The sequence below is a fragment of the Chelonia mydas genome, chromosome 1, assembly GCF_015237465.2.
Source record: "Chelonia mydas isolate rCheMyd1 chromosome 1, rCheMyd1.pri.v2, whole genome shotgun sequence".
Lineage (NCBI taxonomy): Eukaryota > Metazoa > Chordata > Testudines > Cheloniidae > Chelonia > Chelonia mydas.
In genome coordinates, this window is record NC_057849.1 from 208,458,620 (window position 1) to 208,486,393 (window position 27,774).

General features: G+C 45.8%; 1 protein-coding gene across 5 annotated transcripts in view; it reads right to left on the reverse strand.

Moving 5' to 3' along the window:
* Positions 1–27,774, reverse strand: part of LOC102932912 (ephrin type-B receptor 5) — a 133,359-nt gene that overhangs the window by 32,184 nt on the left and 73,401 nt on the right. For all 5 annotated transcript variants that reach the window (XR_006290479.1, XM_027830758.3, XM_043545620.1 and 2 more), the window contains exon 5: positions 1,281–1,436. Coding sequence is in view for 4 of the 5 variants with exons in the window: in XM_027830758.3 (XP_027686559.2) it covers positions 1,281–1,436 (156 nt within the window). In the remaining variant the exon portion in view is untranslated. The remainder of the gene's footprint in view (positions 1–1,280; positions 1,437–27,774) is intronic.

Consider the following 27,774-nt stretch of genomic DNA (forward strand, 5'->3'; position numbering starts at 1 on the left):
AAGGATTAGAAAACATTTATTATAGTGATAGACTCAAGGAGCTCAATCTATTTAGATTAACACAGAGAAGGTTAAGGGGTGACTTGATTTCAGGCTATAACTACCCATATGGGGAACCAATATTCAATAATGAGCTGTTCAGTCTAGCAGAGAAAGGTATAACACATCCAATAGCTGGAAGTTGAAGCTAGACAAATTCAGAATGCAAAGGAAGGAATGGAATGCATAAATACTGGAAAGAATGCATGATTTTTTAACAGCAAGAGTAATTTACCATTGGAACAATTTACCAAAGATCATGGTGGATTCTCCATCACTGACCATTTAAAAATCAATGTTGGATGTTTTTCTAAATGATATACCCTAGGAATTATTTTTGGGGGAAGTTCTATGTCCTGAGTTATACAGGAAGTCAGACTAGATGATCACAATGGACCCCACTGGCCTTGGAATCTATGAACTGAAGACAATGGGAGTTGTGCTTCAACATATAAAGTGCTATATCATACTAAGTACTCTGAAAAATCAGGTCCTAGATATCTCAAATTGGGAAACCAAATTTAATGGACACTTTTGACCTTAATCTCTCTGTGCCTCCGCCCCTTATCTGTAAAATGGGGATAATACTCCCTCTCCTCACAGGGGTGTTATGAAGACAAATTCGTGAATGTTTGTGAAGCACTTGGACTATAGAGAGAAGCACCATAGAAAGCCCATGAGGAAATTAATATTTCTGTCTTCCAAAGAGGGTTTCAGTAGTGTGTAGTAAATACAGTCTGGTGCTACTCATTGTACAACGAGGATAAAACAACGTATGAAGTAACTGCTCATTCAGTGAGCACTGTCATCCTGTGCAATTAATGAGGCAGGGGTCCTTACAGAAAAATACTATGTGATCATGTAATTAAAGACTGTATCATAATGCATACACACAAGGAGGCCGAATTAAGGTTGCCTGGGCAAACTGAATTCTGATATTTCCTAATTTCTGAGAGCCTGATTTTGCAACATTAATGTTCTTTTAATGCAGGTTTTTGTATCTACTATATTGAGAATTGTATATAATATATGGGATTAATGAAATGTCTTCAATACATTTGGTGGGTAGACATACCCTGTAGTGGATTAGAAATGGTGCCCCCCAGATTCCTGCAGGGGAAAAGAGTGAAGAGAAATTATTCTCTCTTTCTCAGGGGCTCTTAGAGGCAATGACTCAGAGACTCCCCGGAATCATTGGCCATCCCCCTTCCTCCCCTCACACACTCTACCCAAACACTTACCAGTGCAGGGGGTGTCAGACGTGTCCGAAGCAGAGCGGTAGTATCGGCTTTGGCAGGCACATTCACTGGAGCCTGGCACTGGAGCGTGGCTGTGGGCGGGGCAGAGTCTGCAGGGGGCATCCCCCACATATGCTTTAAAGGAACCAGTGGGACAGCCTAGGGGAAAGAAAACAGTGACAGATGAGAAAGGGGAACCAATTACTTCAGATCCCAGAAGGAACACATTCTCCTTCAGGCTGAGACCACACTGAAGCTGGGAGAATCCTGTATTGACTGGCTGTGCAGTTTCAGTCACTCCACCGCTGGACAGGCATTGCCTCCTTTGAGCTGGGATATGTGCCATTTCTCATCCCCACTAGTGACTGAGACTGCCATTAAAGTTGAAGTGGATGTAGCAGGCCTCCCATCTCAATGTGATTTCTTAGCCCTCTCTTGAAATCCCCAATCTGGAAAGGACTAGGAGCTTCAAGGTGGATTCATTTGTGGATGGTTCAGAGAAAGGGTTTTATTATCTAAATAGATTTGACTTCTATCACTGGCCAAGGAGCATTAGCAATGGAGATGGCTAAGAGAGTAACACTGAAACTAGCATGGAAGTCTACCACATAGGAACACAAGCTGAGTGAAGAGTGCAATACAGCAAAACCAACTCCCTAATATGACAGCAGGCTCTGGGATACCGCCTGGCAATGCAGGTCTCATGTGGCGAGTCACCCACATGTCAGATGCTACAGCCCTATTTCTGCTGACTCATGCTAGCAGGTGGGTCTTTCTAGGTCCAGTTCAGAATAAAACGGGTTCGAGTTTCCCTCTGAGGCAAAGGAACATCCAATGAACAGCTGAGCTCAGGAGAAAGCTTAGTCTGAGGTTTCTGTTTGGTTGTTGTTATTTAAGTTCACAATCAAGTAAATTCCCAGGAAGGAGGTAAGCTTGGACCAGACATAACACATGTACCTTATGTTAGGAGCAGACTGAGAATGCTGTCTTATTCCACTATAATAAAGAATCTCCCCGATGGGTTGCATGAACAAAACAACTCAAGGGGGGAGGAAAGCAGGACCAGGAGAAATAAAATGTGATAGATGGAGGGAGAGCTGGGGGGGAGGAGGGGGAGTATACATACAGCTGTACCTATCAAAAAGTGTAAAACATGCACTGGAAGGAAGATCAGGAACAGTCAGCATGGATTCACCAAGGGCAAGTATTTGTTACAGACTCTTGATTCAGCAGCCGCATTGTCAGCCACAGTTAGAGACATGGGAGCCAGGAATGGGCAGAAAGGATGGGCTGGAGGCAGACTAGGAAAAGAATACATTGTGATACTCTCCCAGAGCTAGGGTGATCAGATGTCCAGTTTTCGACCAGAACACTTGGTCGAAAGGGGATCCTGGCGGGCCATTCACTGTCCAGCTGGCAGCGCCGCACAGCAGGGCTGGAGGCTCCCTGCTAGCCTCCACGCCGCGCGGCTCCCGGGAAGCAGCCGGCATGTCCCCTCTCCAGCTCCTATGCGTAGGGGCAGCCAAGGAGGCTCCACTCGCTGCCCCTGCCCTGCAGCTCCCATTGGCCAGGAGCTGCTTGAGGTAAGCACCACCCGGAGCCTGCACCCCTGGACCCCTTCCCCCCCACGCCCCACCCCCCTGCCCTAGCCCTGATCGCCCTCCAAACTTCTCAGTCCTAGCTCAGAGCATCCTCCTGCACCCCAAACCCCTCATCCTCAGCCCCGCACCCCCAGACAGAGCCCTCAACCCCTCCTGTACCCCAGCCCCGAGCCAGGCAGGTGAAAATGAGTGAGTGAGTGAGGTTGGGGAGAGCGAGCGACAGAGGGGTTGGGGGATGGAGTGGGGAGGGGGAGCCCTAGGAGAAGGGCCGGGGCATGGGCAGGGCCTTGGAAGAGGGGCAGGGCAGGGGGTGTTCGGTTTTGTGCGAATAGAAAGTTGGCAACCCTACCCAAAGCTCCACTTACTCATGATACAATATCAGATGCCACTCACAGTACATTGTGCAGATCTTCAGACTATGATTGTCACTCTCCTTTGTGTGCACTTTGAGCAGCAGTCCACTAGTTAACAAGGCTGCATTTAAATGTGTGTGTGTGCAGGCTGCAGACATTAATACTCCTTTATAATGAAAAAGGGCAGTCCATACCTCTCAGAACCATTTCTTCAGGCTGCCAGCAGGCTCTGATTGACATCACTGCATTGGTTACACATGATTTATGCTTGCAACGTTATCTTCACAACCGTAAAGGCTAGACTTTTTTTTTTAAATGAAAGCTTACAGATTCTGGCACACAATATGGCAGCCACTCCAGGGAAAAGGACCCTCTTACTAAACCACCTCAATTTGCCACTGGGAAAAGAGGCCCCTGATTTGTGTGTAATCAATAACTACTGTTTGCTCTCAGGTGTGTTTGGAAGGGGCCAGAGAAGGTCCAGAAGCAGCAGCAATCCTCTCTCCAGACCATGTTTGTACAGCAACAAACAGAGTTTAAAAGAGGCTGAAGGGGAATGCTATGAGGAGCAGCAGGTGAAGTGAAATGGAAAGAGCCCCTTTTTTAGCCTAGGTGGAAAGCTCTGTTTGGTCTCCTGGAATTCTTGGGGGAGAGATCATCTACCCTAGGATTTACTATAGCACTCGTGGCCATAGAATATAAGTGCTTCCCAGCAATGACCGAACTTAGCAATTTTTACCCTTGGAGCTCAAAACGCTTTAGAAAGGTGAGCTAAGTACAATCATTCCTGCTTTACAAATGTGGGAAGTGAAGCACCAAAGGTAAGTGACTTGACTAATGTCACACAGCAGATTAGTGTCTGAGCTCCTGACTCCTAGGCCGGTGCTCTACCCACTGAACTAAGCTGTGTCCCATCGACAAGCAATATAGGTTCTTGCCTTGCAAACACAGACTCTGGGGAGTGTGTTTGTGTGTCATTTTGAAGATTTTGTACCTACTTTGTAGATAATAAATTCAAGGGTACACTACTCAGAGATCCTGACAATATTGGTTACTTGTGCCCTTCACTATTAAGCCAAATCCCAGGGAAAAGGGAACATTTTCACACGAAACAGGTTTGTTACATCCTTCTTTTGTATTGTCTTGCTTAACATATGAGCAGGGTGATGGCTGATGCAATCTGCCGTGGCCTGGGTCATTGAATACATTACAGACATGCAGGCCCCCTCCCCACCTGCAATCTCTTCTCAAACCAGGGGCAAACTAAAATGTCAAGTCACAGGCAAACTCCCCTTGGCAGTGACAACCACTCTGTCTGCCAGGTGCAGGAGGGAAGCTAGAAGGGAGGGGTCTTCGCCTCTAGGCAGCGTCTGATTTCAGAACTGATCAGTGAAGCGGAGGTGAAATGATGAGGGGCACTGTCCCCTCTGGGCGAGGCACCTGGGAAACAGGTTTGAAGCAGAAATAATGAAGGCCACAAAAAAAAAAAAATCTGTGTGGACAGAGACCCAACCATTCATTTCAGCCCCAAGGACAGAGGCAGCAATTCAAGAGCTATGGAGCTGACAGAGAAAGGAATCCTGAGCACCACCGGGAGAGGGCTCTAGCTTATTTTTTAATTATTCAGTGGGACAAAATAATCATTACATTGTCCTGCATGAAACTAGGGGCTCATGCTGGGATTTCCAGGAGGTATGGGGGCAGAGCCAGCTGGAAGGGGATCACTCTGGCTGGATACCTCCATTTCTATCCCTCTGGGATTCCTACTTTCCTATTGCCAGTCAAGAGGAAAAATAGCAACATGAAATCATACTGCAGGCAAAGCCGATTTGTGGAGATTAAATGTGATTCACAGATGTTCAAACCTCCCCCACCTTCCTAATGAAAAGATAATTGGAGAAAAATCACCATGACCTAAAATTTCTAGGTACTTACATTTTTCATTTTCAACCTTAGTCAAAGGGGCTGGATTGACAGCACTAGAGACAAATGGCCTCTTTGTATCCAAAGAGCAGGTTCACCGTGGGCAGGGGGAGCAGCGGGCCAATCCCTGCCTCCCCGCCCACACTGCCCACAACCCCTGCCCACCTGCTCTTGGAGAGTCTCCCTTCAGGGGGGAAGGGAGGGAGTCCAGGCTCCAGTAAAGCTGGTCATGGAGATGGTTATTTGTGCTATGGACATTTATCTCTCTATGACACTGACTGAGAACTACCAACTCATTTCACACAGAAGCCCTCATGGGAACAATGTTTGATCACTGCCCACCTAAATGGGTTTTCACAAGTATTTCCCCTCCTCCATCTCTCTATGAATAGGATGGCAAGGGTTAACTCTGAGAGAGCTAGAAGACAAATTCGACTGGCATCTGAATATTTAAAAGCCCATCTCCTTCTGCTCCAGCAATCACAGCGAGCCCAGGGGCTGCCATTCCACACACACAGCCCAGCCCTGCCTGTTTCAATGGCCCACTGCAGGATCCCACATCTCCCCCCTTCACAGCTTGATCAGATCTTCCATATCTCATGCTACCCTAAGAATAAGATTAATTCTCTTTTCCCCGTGGAGGAATAACCAAGGGTCCATGCTCTTTTCCCCTGCGTTGTGACACTGAGCAGTTTCTGTTAGTGAACACTACTCACCTGGGACAGTCATGGAGGAAATCCCAGTCTGATTCCGCCCCCCTGCCCCGCCCATACCCACACACGTGCATTTAGTCTGACTCCAGTGCAAGTTCAGCCAGCCATAGAAAATACCTACCTGTACCAGCCTGATCAGCTGCATGGTCCCAACACCCTGGAAGAAAGCATGCGTGGAGCCCTTGTCAATTCCTGGTACTCAATGCCAGCACAGAGGGCTGGAGCCGCAGTGCCTCGGGGGGGCACAGAGTGCTGCCTCTTCCCATTAAGTCAAGGGCAGCACTAGAGAAGAAGGCACAGTCAGGAAAGGCACAACTGACTCCCTTTCTGTCGGCCTCGGTCTGCTCATGTCTCTTGGCATGGTGTCAGAATGCCAGTATGGCTCAGCTGGGCACTGCTCAGGCTTGGAGACACTGACCCATTTTCCCGGGTCCTCCTCCCTTCCCCCCTTGTGCCTGCCTATCTTTCAGAACGAGTTCCGATGGGGAGGCTGGAGCACCCTGCCACTGACTTGTATCAGTGACAAGTTTGGAGAATGGTGAGTCCGGTGGGAGAGGGTCTGCGGGGAGCAGGGAAGGGACAGAACCAGAACAAAAGGAGACAGGCTCAGGGGAGGGAATGAGAGAGAAAAACACGAAACACAGGAAGACAGGAACAGAGAGAAAGCCAATGATACAAAGCAAGACAAACAGAGCAAGGGGGAGAGAGTGCAGGGAGAGACAGACCAACAAAGGCAGAGCCAGCCATACAGACAGGCTTTGGGCACCAGCAGTGGCGATTCTCAGACAAGAGGATACATATAGCACTCTTTGCTCAGATGCAGCTTGGATGTCGGCTGCCCTGGGAGTTGGGTGGTGTGTGTGCTGCAAGAACAGGGAATGTTTCCCCAGGCTTTCCCAGGGAAAGGGAACTCTGCATCTGCTTGGGGAAAATCCACATGCTTCTTCCCCTTTGAAAGCTGGTGTCTTGGGCTGGTACCCAGGTCCAATGCAACAGACGGGCCTAGGTGAGACTGTGAGCATCCACTACAGGCTGGGATGGGGAGTGGGCAAGGTGCCAAGTCTCCAGTGGTACTTGGGCTGTGAATTAGATGGGATGCCAGTGGGAGAAAACAGGGAGAAAGGAATGAGAGTAGCACATCTGGGAAATCGCTGCCACTCCAGGATGCCAGATGGATGGGGAGGGTGGCTCAAGTCTCTCGCGCACATGCACACACTTCCCCCGCCATCCTTTCAACATCACAAATAGCACAGGAGGTTTGGACGACAGAGCATGGAACGGGGAAGGGAGGGGAGATTATTGGATGGGATTTAATGGTTTTAATCAGAACTTTCTCTCCATCCTCCAATCCGCTTCCTGCCCACTATGATATTATAGAGGAAGAGCACGGCGGGATTGGAGGGAGACCCCCGAGATTGCATGTGGGTGAGGGGAGCCCAGAGAGCATGGAAGAGGGAATCAGATTGTACAATATTCACGGGACAAAAAACAAACAAACACAAGCTCCTCTGTGAATGAGAATATACGGCAGGGAAGCAAAGATATAGACCAGCCCCAGCCCTCACTCAATCCCCCTAATATCTCAGGTGCACAGACACAGTTTAGTGGAACTTCAAAGAGACACTCGGAGGAATGATCAATACATACAATTATCAATAATAGCAATACATATAATTAGTTTTAAAAAATACATCTTAGGGTTGTATCAAGCCAGAAGATAGATAATACCCACAACTTCAGTGCTCAGTACCCATCAGGAAAAATGATACTTATTAATAATAAACAGTAATAAAAGAACTATAACTATTATTAATACTTAGAAGCTGCCCAAAAACTGATAATAAAATGTGATAAAGATACGACCATTTTATTAAATGTTTCTATTTGTTGATAGTTCAAAATCTTACCAGTATTTTCAAAAATCAAAAAACTTTGACCAGCTAGTGCTAGTCAAAAATGTGAAAAAACAAACAAAACAAAAACTGCCAACAACTGTGAACATTTCATTACATTTTCGAAAGGTTTGGGGTTTTTTTCCTCGCAAAAATAAAAAAGGCAGAAAAATTTCAGCTGGTTCTAATATGAACCTACTATGTCAACAGCACTTCCCTTCTGAAGGACTGAAAGCAATATATGACATTAAGTACACATTAGAATCTTATTAATTAGCATTATTAATATAGCACCAAAAATGCCCCAGCCCCTTTACAACACAAACAAAAGAGAAGATACAGCGCTGTCTCAAAGAACTTATAAATCAGCTTAGACACAGTGAGAGTAACAGACTATAACAGGAAGGGGATGGAGTGGGCAAGAGCTGAGGTTACAGTAATAGGTTATGGTACTTCCTGTTTTGGCCAGGACAGTCCCCTTTTTAAGCCCTGTCCCTGATGTCCTGACTTTTTTTGGCAAAACTGGGCATTTGTCCTGTTTTGCCAAAAAAGTGGGGTGCACCTTCCCTGGGGGGGCGCAGATGAACATTTGGGAGGGGATGAGCAGTGATTTTTGGGCAGGGGGGATAGGAGCCTGGATGATGTGTCTCTGCTATGCCCTGCCCCTCTAATCAGGAAGCAATGTGGTGTCATTTGCTTACTCTGCAGCCCAACCAGTGGGCAGCGCAGTCAGGACCCTAATTCAAACTCTTCTCCAGTTGGGCCATGGAGCCGTGTGACTTGTGGGCCCTGGGCCCTACTGGACAACCCAACTGGTAAGTGACCAGCCAGGTCCCGCAGCATTTGCTTGTGCCAGGGCACCAAGCGTAGCACTGTCTCCCCGCAGGTCCCCCCCCTCCCCTGAGCGGTCCCTGCAGCCCCCACCCCGACCTCATGTCCTCCCCATCCACTGTCCTTCAGAGCCGGTCCCCAAAACCCTCTACAGCCCCGCCCCAACAGGCTTCTTTCCTTCCCCAGTCTGCCTCCAGTAGCCTGCTTCTGCCACATCCCAGCAGGGACACCATTTAGGGAGGGCATCTCCCCCCTCAAGTTTTGTACCACTGGCCGGGACCAACTCCCCCGCTCCCAGGTCCTCCATCACTTCCTCCTTTCCCCCCTCCCCGAATCTGAAATGGCGGTCCTGCATCATGGCCTTACCCCACTTCCCTAGGGCTGCTCTCTGGAGTCTCCTTGGTCCCTCCCACTACCTGGAGCTTCCTTCCTGCACCTCTGCTATCCCAGTCCCCAAAGGGACTTCACGCTGCCAGAATGGATCATAGTCCAATAACTTTACCTCCTGGCTACAAGTCCAAAAGTACTCACACCCACACACTCACACTCTGCTTTGCTGCCCAGATCCTAGCCCATACCCATTCCTCCTCCCTCTTTCCCCCATTTCTATTACTTGGCTCTACTGGGGGCATGGAGGAGCATTTGCGGGGGCATAAGGGATGAGCGGTGTCACCAGGCAGCTTGGGCCAGCCCCACACATCCCATTTTCAGTTTAGGGAAATATGGTCACCCTATCCTGATGGCTCCTTTCAGTTTAAACATACACAGTTAACAAGGTTACTCTGTTCTTGGGGGTGATGTGGAAGAAGTGGACTTTAGAAAGGATTTATTTGCATGACGAGAGAGAGGGTGGTGGCTTGGCAAAAAGTTTTTGGGAGGGTGTTCCCAACACCGGGACACAGGTGGGGCCGAAGGATGTCTAGTGTCAAGGTTCGCATTGGTGGTGTAGTGGAAGGAGTGGGTGAGCAGCGTAGAAGGCAAGGTCTGGGAAGCACTAGCTGCACACTACTGAGCACGACCTTCAATGAGAGAACAGGACATTTAAACTAGATACTCTGGGAATGGTGGGTTGATTCAATGAGGGGGATAATATGGTCTGAACCACCAGCCCCACTGCTATAGAGATGTGGTAGGAGGCACTACACACCCCTAAATGCCTTCTGTGCAGAGATATGGTGAGGTCATAATTAAACTGATTAACGGGGGAAGTATACAGGGGTCAGTATGTAGATAAGATGGTGGGAAGGGCCTGATAATTGATGAACAGGGGGAAGGAAAAATAAGGGGACAGTCAATGAAACTGAAAGGCAATGAATGTGAAGCTTACAAGAAGTGGAAGACTGGACAAATGAGCAGGGAGGAGTATAAAAATATTGCTCAGGCATGCAGGAGCTAAATCAGGAAGGCCAAATCACACGTGGAGACGCAGCGAGCAAGGGATGAAAGAGTAACAAGAAGGGTTTCTTCAGGTATGTTAGCAATAAGAAGGTGATCAAGGAAAGTGTGGGCCCCTATTGAATGAGGAGGCAACCTAGTGAAGGGGGTTGTGGAAAAAGCTAATGTACTCAATGCTCTTTTTGCCTTTTTGTCTTCACAAACAAGGTCAGCTCCCAGACTACTGCACTGGGCAACACTGTATGGGGAGGAAGTGACCAGCCCTCTGTGGAGAAAGAAGTGAATGAGTGGTCTATGGATGAGGGGAAAGCAGTGGACGTGTTATTCCTGGACTTTAGCAAACCTTTTGACACGGTCTCCCACAGTATTCTTGCCAACAAGTTAAAGAAGTATAGGCTGAATGAATGGACTATAAGGTGGATAGAAAGCTGGCTAGATCATCAGGCTCAACGGGGAGTGATCAACGGCTCCATGTCTAGTTGGTAGCCGGTATCAAGCGGAGGGCTCCAAGGGTCGGTCCTGGGGCTGGTTTTGTTCTATATCTTCATTAATGATCTGGAGGATGGCGTGGATTGCACCCTCAGCAAGTCTGCAGATGACACTAAACTGGGAGGAGAGGTAGATACTCTGGAAGGTAGGGATAGGATACAGAGGGACCTAGACAAATTAGAGGATTGGGCCAAAAGAAATCTGATGAGGTTCAACAAGGACAAGTGCAGAGTCCTGAACATAGGACAGAAGAATCCCATGCATCGCTACAGACTAGGGACCGAGTGGCTAGGCAGCAGTTCTGCAGAAAAGGACCTAGGGATTACAGTGGACAAGAAGCTGGATAGAGTCAACAGTGTGCCCTTTTTGCCAAGAAGGCTAATGGCATTTTGGGCTGTATAAGTAGGAGTATTGCCAGCAGATCAAGGGATGTGATCGTTCCCCTCTATTCGACATTGGTGAGGCATCATCTGGAGTACTGTGTCCAGTTTTGGGCCCCACACTACAAGAAGGATGTGGAAAAATTGGAAACAGTCCAGTGAAAGGCAACAAAAATGATTAGGGGGCTGGAGCACATGACTTATGGGGAGAGGCTGAGGGAACTGGGATTTTTAATCTGCAGAAGAGAAGCATGAGGGGGGATTTGATAGCTGCTTTCAACTACCTGAAAGGGAATTCCAAAGAGGATGGATCTAGACTGTTCTCAGTGGTAGCAGATGACAGAACAAGGAGTAATGGTCTCAAGTTGCAATGGGGGAGGTTTAGGTTGGATATTAAGAAAAACTTTTTCACAAGGAGGGTGATGAAGCACTGGAATGCGTTACCTAGGGAGCTGGTGGAATCTCCTTCCTTAGAAGTTTTTAAGATCAGGCTTGACAAAGCCCTGGCTGGGATAATTTAGTTGGGGATTGGTCCTGCTTTGAGTGGGAGATTGGACTAGATGGCCTCCTGAGGTCCCTTCCAACCCTGATATTCTATGATTTTATGATTAGCAGCAGCATTTTGAACAAAATGTAGCAGAAAGGGATTTGAGTATAGGGAAGATGTCAGAAAAGGAAGTTGCAATAATCAAATGGGAGATCAAACTGACAGTCAACACTTCTGTGATATACTGGGATGACTTTGGCCACTGCTGAAAAGCAGCCACTTTTGGGGTGAAAGGCACCAGATGTTTAATAGCACACAGAAATGTTCCACAATAGTTTTGCTACCTTAGCTAATCCCATGGTGGGACACCAATTCTGTATTATTTATTAAATACTAACTGTGTGCACGGCACTGTACAGTCAGAAGATACAGGCCCAGATCCACAAAGGGACTTAGGTGTTGCAGCACCCAACTTTTAGGCACCTAGAACATGAGTGGCCATATTGGGTCAGATCAAAGGTCCATCTATCCCAATATCCTGTCTTCCGACAGTGGCCAATGTCAGGTGCCCCAGAGGAAATGAACAGAACAGGCAATCATCAAGTGATCCATCCCCTGTCACCCATTCCCAGCTTCTGGCAAACAGATGCTAGGGACACCATCCCTGCCCATCCTGGCTAACAGGAACAGCACTGGAAAATCACAGGAACAACACTGGGATCTGCAAAGCCTGAGTTAGGCACCTCAGCACCTATACAATGAATGGGGAGAGGCAAGTGCCTTAGAATGCTATCCACAAGAGCCAGCACACTGGGCAGGAGCTGCCTAAATTAGCCAATGGGGGATGCTGACCAGTGGAGGGTGTCCTAAGCCCTGCCCCTCTCAGGGAGATAGGTACCTAAGTCCCAGGCTGCAGGGAGGTGCCTAGCTCTGCTAGCAAGCCACAAATCAAGGGAAGATAGGTGCTCCTCTGCCTAGCTTATGGGCAGGACACAATCCAGTAGGTATGCTCAGGTATTGCCTAACAGCCGTGGGAGGAGAATCATAGAATCATAGAATATCAGGGTTGGAAGGGACCTCAGGAGGTCATCTAGTTCAACCCCCTGCTCAGAGCAGGACCAATCCCCAACTAAATCATCCCAGCCAGGGCTTTCTCAAGCCTGACCTTAGAAACGTCCAAGGAAGGAGATTCCACCAGCTCCCTAGGTAACGCATTCCAGTGTGTCACCATCCTCCTAGTGAAAAAGTTTTTCCTAATATCCAACCTAAACCTCCCCCACTGCAACTTGAGATCATTACTCCTTGTTCTGTCATCTGCTACCACTGAGAACAGTCTAGATCCATCCTCTCTGGAACCCCTTTCAGGTAGTTGAAAGCAGCTATCAAATCCCCCCTCATTCTTCTCTTCCGCAGACTAAACAAGCCCAGTTCCCTCAGCCTCTCCTCATAACTCATGTGTTCCAGTCCCCTAATCATTTTTGTTATCCTCCGCTGGATGCTTTCCAATGTTTTCACATCCTTCTTGTAGTGTGGGGCCCAAAACTGGACACAGTACTCCAGATGAGGCTTCACCAAGGTCGAATAGAGGGGAATGATCACGTCCCTCCATCTGCTGGCAATGCCCCTACTTATGCAGCCCAAAATGCCATTGGCCTTCTTGGCAATAAGGGCACACTGTTGACTCATATCCAGCTTCTCGTCCACTGTAACCCCTAGGTTCTTTTCTGCAGAACTGCTGCTTAGCCATTCGGTCCCTAGTCTGTAGTGGTGCATGGGATTCTTCCGTCCTAAGTTCAGGACTCTGCACTTTTCCTTGTTGAACCTCATCAGATTTCTTTTGGCCCAATCCTCCAATTTATCTAAGGCCCTCTGTATCCTATCCCTACCGTCCAGCGTATCTACCTCTCCTCCCAGTTTAATATCATCTGCGAACTTGCTGAGGGTGCAATCCACACCATCCTCCAGATCATTAATGAAGATATTGAACAAAGCCGGCCCGAGCACCGACCCTTGGGGCACTCCGCTTGATACCGGCTACCAACTAGACATGGAGCCATTGATCACTCCCCGTTGAGCCTGATGATCTAGCCAGCTTTCTATCCACCTTATAGTCCATTCATCCAGCCCATATTTCTTTAACTTACTGGCAAGAATCGTGTGGGAGACCGTATCAAAAGCTTTTGCTAAAGTCCAGGAATAACACGTCCACTGCTTTCTCCTCATCCACAGAGCCAGTTATCTCATCATAGAAGGCAATTAGATTAGTCAGGCATGACTTGCCCTTGGTGAATCCATGCTGACTGTTCCTGATCACTTTCCTCTCCTCTAAGTGCTTCAGAATTGATTCCTTGAGGACCTGCTCTACGATTTTTCCAGGGACTGAGGTGAGGCTGTCTGGCTTGTAGTACCCCGGATCCTCCTTCCCTTTTTAAAAGATGGGCACTACATTAGCCTTTTTCCAGTCATCCAGGACCTTCCCCGGTTGCCATGAGTTTTCAAAGATAATGGCCAATGGCTCTGCAATCACATCCGCCAAGTCCTTTAGCACTCTCGGATGCAGCGCATCCGGCACCATGGACTTGTGCTCGTCCAGCTTTTCTAAATAGTGCCGAACCACTTCTTTCTCCACAGAGGGCTGGTCACCTCCTCCCCATGCTGTGTTGCCCAGTGCAGTAGTCTGGGAGCTGACCTTGTTTGTGAAGACAGAGGCAAAAAAAGCATTGAGTACATTAGCTTTCTCCACAACCCCCTTCACTAGGTTGCCTCCCTCATTCAGTAAGGGCCCACACTTTCCTTGACCACCTTCTTATTGCTAACATACCTGAAGAAACCCTTCTTGTTACTCTTAACATCCCTTGCTAGCTGCAGCTCCAAGTGTGATTTGGCCTTCCTGATTTTGCTCCTGCATGCCTGAGCCATATTTTTATACTCCCCCCTGCGCATTTGTCCAATCTTCCACTTCTTGTAAGCTTCTTTTTTGTGTTTAAGATCAGCAAGGATTTCACCGTTAAGCCAAGCTGGTCGCCTGCCATATTTACTATTCTTTCTACAAATCGGGATGGTTTTCCCTGTAACTTCAATAAGGATTCTTTAAAATACAGCCAGCTCTCCTGGACTCCTTTCCCACTCATGTTATTCTCCCAGCGGATCCTGCCCATCAGTTCCCTGAGGGAGTCAAAGTCTGCTTTTCTGAAGTCCAGGGTCCGTATTCTGCTGCTCTCCTTTCTTCCTTGTGTCAGGATCCTGAACTCTACCATCTCATGGTCACTGCCTCCCAGGTTCCCCTCCACTTTTGCTTCCCCTACTAATTCTTCCCGGTTTGTGAGCAGCAGGTCAAGAAGAGCTCCGCCCCTAGTTGGTTCCTCCAGCACTTGCACCAGGAAATTGTCCCCCACACTTTCCAAAAACTTCCTGGATTATCTGTGCACTGCTGTATTGCTCTCCCAGCAGATAACAGGGTGATTGAAGTCTCCCATGAGAACCAGGGCCTGTGATCTAGTAACTTCCTTTAGTTGCCGGAAGAAAGCCTCATCCACCTCATCCCCCTGGTCCGGTGGTCTATAGCAGACTCCCACCACAATATCACCCTTGTTGCTCACACTTCTAAACTTATTCCAGAGACTCTCAGGTTTTTCTGCAGTTTCATACCGGAGCTCTGAGCAGTCATACTGCTCTCTTACATACAATGCAACTCCCCCACCTTTTCTGCCCTGCCTGTCCTTCCTGAACAGTTTATATCCATCCATGACAGTACTCCAGTCATGTGAGTTATCCCACCAAGTCTCTGTTATTCCAATCACATCATAATTCCTTGACTGTGCCAAGACTTCCAGTTCTCCCTGCTTGTTTCCCAGGGTTCTTGCATTTGTGTATAGGCACTTGAGATAACTCGCTGATCGTCCCTCTTTCTCAGTATGGGGCAGAAGACCTCCCCTCTCACGCTCTCCTGCTCGTGCTTCCTCCCAGTATCCCACTTCCCCACTTACCTAAGCGCTCTGGTCTCCTTCCCCCGGTAAACCTAGTTTAAAGGCCTCCTCACTAGGTTAGCCAGCCTGCTTACGAAGATGCTCTTCCCTCTCTTTGTTAGGTGGAGCCCATCTCCACCTAGTACTCCTCATTCTTGGAACACCATCCCACAGTCAAAGAATCCAAAGCCTTCTCTCCGACACCACCTGCGTAACCATTTGTTGACTTCCACGATTTGACGTTCTCTACCCGGGCCTTTTCCTTCCACCCTTCCCTCATGTATAAAGGCTAGCCAAGGGATTAGAGCATTCACCAGTTCAAGTCCCCACCTGACTGATGAGAAGGGGTTTGAACAGGGATCTACCATCTCTAGGGTGACCAGACAGCAAATGTGAAAAATCGGGAGAGGGGGCTGGGGGTAATAGGAGCCTATATAAGAAAAAGACCCAAAAATTGGGACTGTCCCTATAAAATCGGGACATCTAGTCACCCTAACCATCTCTCAGGTGAGTGCTCTAACCACTGGATTATAGAGTCACTCTTACTTTTTCTCTAGCCCAATTAATATTTAATTAAAGTGGAACAACTTCAACAGAAGAGATTGAGGTAGCCCATAGGAGAATATCCAAGAGTCCAATGGTTAGAGCATTCCTTCAAATCCCTTCTCATCAAGTAGGAGGGGACCTGAACCAGGGATTTCCCACATCCTGGGTGAGTACCCTAATCACAGGCCTAAAGGTTATAAGTGGGGGTGGCTCTTTCTCCCCCTGGGACCAGTGTATGGAATTAGGAGGCCTATAAACACACCTACCAGATTGGGCCTTGTGTGTGAGTTAGGTGAAGAAATACCTCTCTCTCCCTTCTTCATGGATCGTTCTGAGGTTTAGGTGGAGAGAGGCAGCTGGAGACCTATAGAAAGGCAGGTGTGTGCATTCTCAGAGGCAGAGACGTAGGCTTCTAGGGAACATTTACAATGAAAACTAAGGTGCTGAGTGAGTTTAGGCATTTACAGGGTTAGAGGCAGCCAAGCAGAAGTTTTATGGATTGCAGTGGTCCGTAAAAATAGGATTTAGGTGCCTAAATCTGGAGATTAGGAGCCTAAATACTTTTGTGGATCCAGGCTATAGTCCCTGCCACAAGGTGGTTACAAATTAAAGTGAAGCACAGGAGAACAAGGAGAACAATGGATAAGACAGAGTCTGTTTGACAATATCCCTTTGGGGAAGGAAGCTACCAGAGGTTCCCCTGGGATAGTGATTGGGGTGTGCTAAAGACCCCCAGGATCCAATTTGGATTAATATTTTTAATGAAATAAATACTACTGGGAACTGTGTGACTATGGAAGATTTTGAGTTCCCAGATATAGATTAGAGGATAAGTGCTACTAATAATAGTAGGGCCCAGATTTTCCTGGATGTGATAGCTCATAGATAAGGCTATAGAATCCGTGACTTCCAAAGACCTCCGTGACTTCAGCCCCGGGGGCTTGAAGCTGCAGGGTCCCACAGCCTCCCACAGCGGCAGGGAGCTGTGAGGTACCCCGCCGCCTGAGGCAGCAGTGCCCCCAAGCTCCCAACCACCATGGACAGGGCGGCACCCCGCAGCTCCCCGGCTGCCGTGTACAGCATGGGGGACCCCAGCAGCTCCCCACAGCTGCCGGTGGCAGGGGGATCCCCACAGCAACACAGCCGCTGGTGGGAGCATGGGGGAACCCTTAGCTAGCTGGCCGCTGCCGTGGTCGCAGGGGGATTTCCGTAGTGGCAGGCAGGGGGACCCTGCAGCTCCCAGCCACAGGTGGTGGTGGGGGGGTGGGGGAGCAGGTGCTGGAGCTCCCAGCCACCAGGCATCTGCCCAGCTCCTTCCCATTTTATCATGGATATTTTTAGTAAAAGTTAGGGACAGATCATAGGCTTCTATGAATTTTTCTTTATTGCCTGTGACCTGTCCCTGACTTTTACTAAAAATATCCATGACAAAATCTTAGCCTTACTCATAGATTTCTTCACCAAATAGTTGCTGAACCTACAAGAGGGGATGCTATTTTAGACTTGGTATTGGTGAGTACTGAAGACCTCATAGAAGAACTGGTTGTAGGGGACAACCTTGGTTTGAGTGATCATGAGCTAATTCTGTTTAAACTAACTGGAAGGGCAAACAAAAATACAGGGAGTCCTCATATTTACAACGCCCAACTTCCATTGGATGCCACTTACGACGCTTTTCAATTGACTGCCCGTTTTGCCCCTACAATGCTTGTTTCGCACTTACGACTCTCAGTTTGCGTAAAGGTCGCTTGAAATCACTTCCTGGTTGTGTTATACTGGTATGGAGCTGGAAGGGGTCGCTTCTGATTGGCTTTGAGGCAGTAGGGTAGCTTGTTGCCGGGTAGGGTTGCTGCTTGTTTTTGATTGGCTCCCGGCCCTGGGCTCAGACAATCACAAAGCTTGAACAGTGATTGGCTGAGGCTTAGCATGTGTGCTGTTCTCCCTGGCTTTCTGAGCCTGTGTTGCCGACATTCTGAGATGCATATGTGAGTTTATATGTCTATTTGAATGCTTTTTACAAAATACAGTGTACAGTAAATACACTGATGTCGCAACATTAGTCATCTATAATTCATTTAGTACAAAATCTGGGTTATTGTGGTGAAAATAGTGTATCAAGCCTTGGTTCAGAAACCAATCCCTCCTTCATACCATTGATTCCTATGGGAAAAGCGGTTTCGACTTACAACATTTCGACTTACAATGCAATTCTAAGGAATGAACTGTGTCATAAATCTGAGGACTCCCTACAGGTCTGCAACTACGGTCCCTGATTTCATAAGGGCAAACTTTAAAAATTAAAGGAGTTAATTAGGGAAGTTGACTGGACTTAAGAACTCAAGGATCTGGATGTGAAGAAACCTTGGACTTATTTTAAGTGAAAGTTGCAGAAAGTATCTGAAGCCTGAATCCCAAGCAAGGGGAAAATATTTATAGGGAAGAGTTGCAGACCAAGCTGGATGAACAAGCATCTCAAACAGTTTATTGAGAGACAGCAGAAAGCCTACAAGGAGTGGAAGATGGAATGGATCAGCAAGGAAAGCTACCTCTTGGAGGTCAGAAAGTATAGGGAAAAAATGAAAACTGTCCAAAGCCAAGCAGAGTTGGACCTGCAAAGGGAATTAAAACCAACAGTAAAAAGTTCTATAGCAATATTAAAAAAAAGAAAACAAGGAAAGAAGAAGTGGGACCACTAAACACTAAGGATGGGGTGGAGATTAAAGATAATCTAGGCATGGCCCAACATCTAAACAAATAGTTTGCCTCAGTTTTTAATAAGGGTAATGAGGAGTTTAAGGGTAGTGGCAGCGTGGCTCATATAAATGAGGATATGGAAATAGAAATTACCACATGCAAGGTAGAAGTCAATCTCAAACAGCTTAATGGGACCAAATTGGGGGGCTCAGATAATCTCCATCCAAGAATATTAAAGGAATTGGCACATAAAATTGCACGCCCAATAGCAAGGATTTTTAATGAATCGTAAACTTGGGGGTCACACCCATGACAGGAGAATTGCCTAAATAGTACCTATTTTTAAGAAAGGGAGGGAAAATGATCTGGGAAACTATGGGCCTGGTAGTTTGACCTCAATTGTATGCAAGGTCTTTGAACAAATTTTGAAAGAGAAAGTAACTAAGGACACAGAGGTATATGAAAATTGGGATAAAATACAACAGGTTTTACTAAAGGTAGATCCTGCCAGACCAACCTGATCTTTTTGTTTGAGAAGATAACTGATTTTTTAGACAAAGGAAATGCAGTAGAACTAATCTACCTGCATTTCAGGAAGGCATTTGATACAGTTCCACATGGGAAATTATTAGTTAAATTGAAGATGGGGATTAATATGAGAATTGAAAGGTGGATAAGGAACTGGTTAAAGTGGAGACTACAATGGGTCATACTGAAAGGTGAACTGTCAAGCTGGAGAAAGGTTACTAGTGGAGTTCCTCAGGAATTAGTCTTTGGATCAATCTTATTTACCATTTTTATTACTGACCTTGGCACAAAAAGTGAGTATGCACTAATAAAATCTGTGGATAACACAAAGTTGGGAGGTATCGCCAATATGGAGGAGGAATATCATACAAGAAGATCCGGACAACCTTGCAAACCGGAACAATAGAAATGGGACTAAATGTAATAGTGCAAAATACTTTGTATTTAGGGACTAACAAGAAGAATTTTTGCTGTAAACTGGGGAGGTATCAGTTAGAAGTGACAGAGGTGGAGAAAGATCTGGGTATATTGGTTGATCACAGGATGACTATGTGTCACCAATGTGACACAGCTGTGAAAAAGGCTAATGCAATCCGAGGATGCATCAGGCAACGTATTTCCAGTAGAGACAGGCAAGTGTTAGTACAAGGCACTGGGGAGACCTCATCTGGAATATTGTGTGCAATTCTGGATTCCCATGTTTAAGAAAGATGAACTCAAACTGGAAGAGGTGCAGAGAAGGGCTACTAGGATGATCCCAGAAACGTAAAATTTTATTTGCAAGAGGAGACTAAAGGAGCTTGACTTATTTATCCTAACAAAATGAAGGCTGAGGGGAGATATGATTGCTCGTTATAAATACATCAGAGGGATAAATACCAGGGAGCGAGAGGAGTTATTTAAGTTAAGCACCAGCGTTGACACAAGAACAAATGGATATAAACTAGCCATCAACAAGTTTAGGCTTGAAATTAGATGAAGGTTTCTAACCATCAGAGGACTGAAGTTCTGGAACAGTCTTCCAAGGGGAGAAGTGGGGGCAAAAAACCTAACTAGCTTCAAGACTGAGCTTGATAAGTTTATGGAGGGGAGGGGATGACAGCACTCCCTACAGTGGCATGTAGCCAATCTGTGATTGCTAGTAGCAGATATCCCCAATGACAGGTGATGGGACACTAGACAGGGAGGGCTCTGGGCTCCGACAGAGAATTCTTTCCCAGGTGTCTGGCTGTTGGGTCTTGCCAAAATGTTCAGGGTCCAACTGACCACGATATTTGGGGTCAGAAAGGATTTTTCCTTTGAGGCAGATTGGGAGAGACCCTGGGGGTGTCACCATCTTCTGTAGCATGGGGTAACTTGCAGCTTTACATTAATGTAAATGGTGGATTCTCTGTAACTTTAATCCACAATTTGAGGACTTCAGTAACTCAGCCAGAGGTTAGGAGTCTATTACAGGAGTGGGTGGGTGAGGTTCTGTGGTCTGTGATGTGCAGGAGGTCAGATTAGATCAAGGGTTCTCAAACTTCATTGCACCACAACCCCCTTCTGACAACAAAAATTACTACACAATCCCAGAAGGGGGGATCGAAGTCTGAGCCTGCCCGAGCCTCTCCACCCAGGGCAGAGGGGCCTGCAACCTGAGCCCCCCTGCCCAGGGCTGAAGCCCTTAGGCTTCTACTTTGGCCCCAGGCGGTGGGGCTCAGGCTTTGGCCCTGGGTCCTAGCAAGTCTAAGTCAGCCCCAGTAACCCCATTAAAACGGGGTTGCGACCCACTTTGGGGTCCCAACCCACAGTTTGAGAACCGCTGGACTAGGTGATCAATATGGTCCCTTCTTGCCTTAAAGTCTATGAGTCTGATAATATACACTAATATGGTTGCTTTGATGTTCTTCTTGTTTTGGGGAGGAGGCTGTTATTTGCAGTGTCACAAAGTAAGAGCACCACACACTGAATCCTCAACACCATTTCCTGCATGTTGCTCAGTGGCCTCCCATTCAAGTACTGACTCAACCCAAACCAGACTTGTGTGAGCTGATGAGACCACAGCACAATGTGCTATGGCTCCAGGCTATGTGAAATAGGCAGAAACAAAGGAAAGAAAAATAAAGGAAAGAGAGCATTGGCAAGAATCAGTAGATCTGCAGTGAATGTTTTACATGTTTTATTAAAATGTTCTGGACACAGATTCCCTGTCTTCACTCCATATTTATATCTGTTTCTTCTGTCACGAAATGAGGCATGCAGCCGCTTTGATAAATGATTGAAAGGTCATCCAGTGAAACTGGAGCTTCCGTTAGATCCTCTGCAAATGTTTGTATAACTTTGTATTTGTGATACTTCCACCCACCTCCCAGAATAATCGTCCTGGTGAGTCACTACAGATCTCACTCTGCCTTCACGAAAGAAAGAAAAAATGTTTTAAATGCTAACTATCAGATTTCTAAACAAATCCCTTCAATAATATCAAAAAGCCCCCAAAAATGCATTAAAAAAAGTTTGTTAAGGCATGATATTATTGCTTTCTTACAGTCTGGCATTTCCCCACAATGGGCAGATGGAGTTCTATGTATGTCCCACAAAAGCAATTCACCTTTGGGAAGAGAGAAAGCATGAGACATTTTAGCCTCTCAAATAATTATTAGGGAGTGGAAGATAAAAGAGCCACAGAACTGGAACAAAAGGCCTTTTCAACGAGTGCTATGGCTTTACTAGATTCCATGCAGTCCCAGATGTACCTTGATCCAGACTACTCTAAACAACCCCCCCTCCCTCCTTAGTATTTACCCCCATTAAAGAATTTGCAGATAGTTACCAGATTCCCCCTTAATCATCCCTTTGCCGAGCGAATCATTTAAATTCTGGTGTATCCCTGCACTACTACTCTGCTCAGCCCCTGGGAAGATGCCAATGGTTCATAAGCAGATTTCCTCAGTTCATAGAAATTGTTATATTTTGGATGACTTCTCCTTTCTGATAACATGCTCAGACCAACTGCTGGAGCCATATTCCAGAAGTGTGGGAAATGGAGTCTTTTTAATATCACTTCAAGCCAGAGGCCAAAATTGGGGAAAGAGCAGCACTTGGACTGATTTACCTGTAGCAAATGAGACCACATAAAGGGATGAATGTAGACATACCTGTGCTAGCTCTAATCGAGCTAGTACACTAAAAATAGAAATACAGCATGGGCTGGCTGCTCCCAGAACACAACAAAAGTCTAGGATGGGATCATACTCAGATCAGCTACCTGCTTGCACTGCCCTAGCTACACTTCTATTTTTAGCCCACTAGCTCAATCAGAGCTAGTACAGGTATGTCTAGCCGCTGGAAATTACACCTCTAGCTCCAGTTTAGACATACTCCTGGTTTCCAAATACTCCCAGTCTGCCTGTACCCATCTGTTGTTTTTTGTATTGCACTCTGTAAGCTCCTTGGGGCAGAAAAAGTATTTTTGGTTCTGTGTTTGTACAGTACCTAGCACAATGGGATCCTGGTCCATGATTGGGGCGTCTAGGTGCTACAATACTACTATGCATAATAATACTCAAGGCTTGAGAAGGGAGCTGAGTTCTCACACTCCATTCAGTGCATGGGCCCTCTGCTGATACTGCCAACAAAAGGGCCAACTAGTGCTAGTTGGCAACAGGGTGGCTTGATATAAATAACTGATTTTAATCATGATTTAAATCAGCAAGCAGAAAACCTTGATTCACATAATCAATTGTAATCTTATTTTGTATTTATACTGTTAGTTATTTTCCCAAAGAACTTCTGATTCTCATTGGCTGGTCACCATTAAAACATGTTGATTAGCAACTAAATATAGCATTCACGCTAAAATTGGTACTTCTTTTTGCTAACTGGGAGGATAAACTATCAGTACACGTTTATTTATGCAATTATTTAGCTTAACATACATTTATTCAGATTCTTATTGTTTGCATTTTTGTATTGTTAGAAAATGGTGAATGATTAATTTCTTATTTACTAAATGATTATTAACTTTTTTGTCTTGATTTGTGCCAAATGGCATTTGAATGGAAATTAGAGTTCAACTAAAAATGCAGAAAAACAGCATTTTAAATTTTTTTTTTAATTAATGACATAAAACTGCCTCAAAGGTGTTGGAGACATAGGGGGAAAATAACATGTTTTGCACCTAAAACTAACTGATTTATTAAACAAAGAAAATATTAAATCTTGTAAGTGAATTGAAAGATTGTCTCTGGTCACCATGGGCCAGAATTTCAAAGGTATTTAGATGCCTAAAGATTCAAAGAGAACCTGGTGGGATTTTTGAAGGACCTAAGCAGGTTAGGATGGGTGCCTAACTACCTTTACCTCACCTACTTTCTCTTGATTAAAATCAATGGATGTTGAAAACAAGGAGAGTTTGGTGCCTACATTGCTGAGGTGCATTTGAAAAATCCCACTAAATACCTATCTGAATCATAGAATATCAGGGTTGGAAGGGACCTCAAGAGGTCATCTAGTCCAACCCCCTGCTCAAAGCAGGACCAGTCCCCAAATGGTCCCCTCAAGCATTGAACTCATACGCCTGGGTTTAGCAGACCAATACTCAAACCACTGAGCTATCCTTCCCCTGCATCTTTAGATACCTAAATACCTTTGAAAATCTGGTCCCATGTTCTTCAAGTTTTCATAATAAATAGATCTTATTCTCACCTTGCTTTTTATTCATAGACTGGAAGAAGAAAATAAGGTTTCCTACTTTTATTCAACTCCCAATCGGTTTCTCAGCTATGAATGAACTAGTCCAAATGAAGAAAACATTTTTTCTGCACCTGCCAGCTAAACTTAAACCAAAACTAATTAAGGCAAAAGCTTTTCTGCACAACAGAAACTGAAAGTACTTACATTTCAAAAAATGTCAATACCAGCATTCGCTTCATTTTAAAGACTGAAAATAATACCGACACTTACATAATGGAGTACATGATATTATAACATTGACAAAGATTGCAGATGTTAAAGATCTTTCCCCGATTCTGAATTCAATTAAAAAAGGAGCCCCTTTTAATGCATTAAAACTTGAGGAAGGCTCCTTGAAGCTGCATACTAATTTTTATTTATTTATTTAAATTATTTTTATAGATTGCAGTGAATGCGGTCGGGAGGCAGCGCAGGGGGAGCAGGTCTCTGGGAGGTCGGGGGTGCATGTGCTGGGCTATGAGGGGATGTGGAAGATCTCTGTGTGTTGGGGCACTAGGGAGTGGGGGTTCTGTGTGGGGTGCTGAGCAGTTGTGGTGGGGCTGTGGGCAGGGGGGTGCTGGGCAGGAGTGGTGTTGTGTAGGATGCTGTGCATTTGGGAGGTTGAGCCTAGGTGGGGAGGGGGGGCCTAGCGGGTCCGGGTGGGGGTGGCCTCTGGCCATAGGCAGTTGCGGGCGGCGGGGGGGGGGGGTGTTGCAGAGATGCCGACTTTCTGATTTCCCCAGGGGCCCCAGGCCCTGCCTCCACTCCACCCTTTCCCCCAAAGCCCCACCTCAGCCCCGCCTCTTCCCACCCCCTCTCCACCCCTGCCCTGTCTCTTCCTGCCCCTGCTCCTCCCTCCCAGCACCTCCCTCTCCCTCCCCATCTCTCTGTCCCTGCAACACCAGTCCTGGGAAAGGAAAGAAGAGCCCTAAAGCTGCAGGAGAAGCAGATGTGTGGCTGTGGGTGTAGAGCTAATGTGGGGCTGGGGCAGATGTGGGAGCTAGGGGCACAAAATTAATTGATGTAGGGCTAAGGGGGTGCAGCATAAGCAACATGGGGCTGAGGGACAAGTAGATGTGGGACCCATAATTAATTAATTTGCAGGGGGCAGGGAGAAGCTGGAAGCTCCATCAACTTTATACAGATGTTTGTACTTTGGTCTCAGGTTTTCTAGCAAGAGTTCCTTCATCAGGGGCCAAAATACCCTGACTTTCTTCGTCTGTGAGAGCTGGCAACACTATTTTGAAAACCAGAAAACAGCCGCCAAATATGAGTTAGGGTACAATTTTCAAAAGTGCCTAAGTGACTTTGGAGTCTAAATTCCATTTTCAAAAATGACATTGGTACTTCAGAGCCTAGCTCCTTTTGCTTTTCAATGAGACTAAGGCTCTGAAACTACTTAAGTGCTTTCAAAACCTTTACCCATAATCTTTTTTTTTTAAATCTCATAATTTTTGTGGATCTGACTCAACTATCTACGTGAGATTGTGGTCTGGTTGACTCCTGACTAAGGATGGCACCAAGACCATCAGCGGGGTTCCCCCAGGATCTGTACTAGGAACTGTGCTGTTCCACATATTCATTAATAATCTGGAAAAGGGGGGAAGAGTGAAGTAGAAGAGTTTGCAGATGATACAAAATTATTCAAGATAGTTAAGTCCAAAGCTGACTTCAAAGAGTTACAAAGGGATCTCACTAAAATGAGTGACTAGCCAACATAATAGGAGATGAAATGCAACATTGATAAGTGCAAAGTAATACACATTGGAAAAAATAATCCCACGTACACATGTATATAAGGATCGGTTCTAAATTATCTGTTACCATTCAAGAAAGAGATCTTGGAGTCACTGTGGACAGTTGTCTGAAAACTTCAGTTCAATGTGCAACAGAGGTCAAAAAGGTAACAGAATGTTAGGAACTATTAGAAAAGGGATAGAAAATAAGACAGAAAATATCATAATGCCCCTATATAAATCCATAGTCAGTTGGTCCAGTTTTGGTCGCTCCATCTCAAAAAGGATATAGTGGAGCTAGAAAAGGTTCAGAAAAAGGCAACAAAAATGATCCAGAGTATGGAATAGCTTCCATACGAGGAGACACTAAAAAGTTTAGAGCTGTTCAGCTTAGAAAAGAGACAATTAAGGGGGGATATGACAGAGGTGTATAAAATCATGAATGGTGTGGAGAAAGTGAATAGAGGAGTGTTATTTACTCTTTCCCACAATTCAAAAACCAGGTGTCATCCAATGAAATTAATACATAGGAGGTTTAATACAAACAAGAGGAAATACTTTTTCACACAATGCACAGTTAACCTGTGGAACTTGTTGCCAGCGGATGCTGTGATGGACAAAAGTATAACTGGGTTTAAAATGGAACTAGATAACTTCATGAGGATAGGTCCATCAATCGCTGATAGTCAACATGATCAGGGACATAACCTCATGATCGGGGTGACCTCTGTAAACCTCTGGCAGAAGCTGGGAAGGGTAGACAGGATGGATCTCTCCAACTTCCCTGTTCTGTACACTCCCCCTGAAGCTCTGGTACTGGCCCCTATTAGAGACAGGATACTGGGCTAGATGTACCATTGGTCTGACCCAGTATGGCTATCCTCATGTTCTTATGTTGGTAAGATGGGGAGGGTGGGGGATGACTGGGGAGGGGATCAAGCAGAAGAAGGGATTTGGGAAGGTGTGACGGAAGGTCTTCTGTTTGGCATCCAGATTCACTATTTGGATGTCTTTGTAGATCCTAGCTGCTCATAGATGCTTGGGTTGAAGCTATGGGAAAGAGCGTTTCACACTGGTAAACTCTCCCTATTTTATCAAAAGCCTTCTGACATTTGGTGTTTTTCTTAATGCCCCAGCCACACGAGAGTCTCAGCTTTCATGTATATTTTTAGCCATCATAGTTGTAGATAAAAGTTTGAAAAATGTGACTCAAGATGCATCCTCAAGAGTTAAGACTCAGAAACCAGAAGACAGATAAAATAGACCCCAAATACATTTTTTTAAAAACTCATGTTTTTTGAGACCTGACTCGTGATTTCTGAATGCATGGGGTTGGCAATATTGGTTTCCTCCCCAACTAGAATAATAGAAATGTGAGACTGGAAGGAACCTCAAGAGGTCATCTAGTCCATCCCCCCAGACTGAGGCAGGATTTAGGATACCTAGACCAGCCCTGACAGGAGTTTGTCTAACCTGCCCTTAAAAACCTCCAGTGAAAGGGATTCCACTATCTCCCCAAACAACCTGTTCCAGTGCTGTAACTCTCATTATTGTTAGACGTTTTTTTCCTAATATCTAACCTGAATCTCCCTTGCTGCAAACTACCTTTGGTACATACGGAGAACACTTGCTCACCTACCTATATATAGCAACCTTTTACATATTTGAAAAATATTCTGGCCTTCTTCAGCCTTCTCTTCTCTAAACTAAATTATGCCCGATTTTTTCTGCATTTCCTCACAAATCAGGTTTTCTAAACCTTGTATCATTTTTTGGTTCTCCTGTGGACCCTCTCCAATTTACCGACACCTTTCCTATAATGTGATGCCCAGAACTGAACACAATACCCCACCTGAGGTCTCACCAGTGCCAAGTAGAGTGGAATAATTATCTCCCATGTCTTACATACGACAGTCCTGTTAATACACGCCGGAATTACATTTGTCTTTTTTGCAGCAGCATCACACTGTTGACTCATATTTAGGCTTGGCAGAATTCAAATTTTTATTTTTGTGTAATTTCTATGGATAATATCAATGTTTATTTTAAGCATTTTTTCTATATTTATCAATTTAAATTTTCACAGCTGCAGGAAATTATGAGTGAGTGTGCCAGACAATAACTATTCAATGACATTAGACACTGACATTCAAAAAGTTAAGGTTTTTTAACCATTAAAATACAAATCCCCCACTCAAATGATATCCCTGCATTACAATATGTTTTATACACATTAAGATGGAACTCTAAC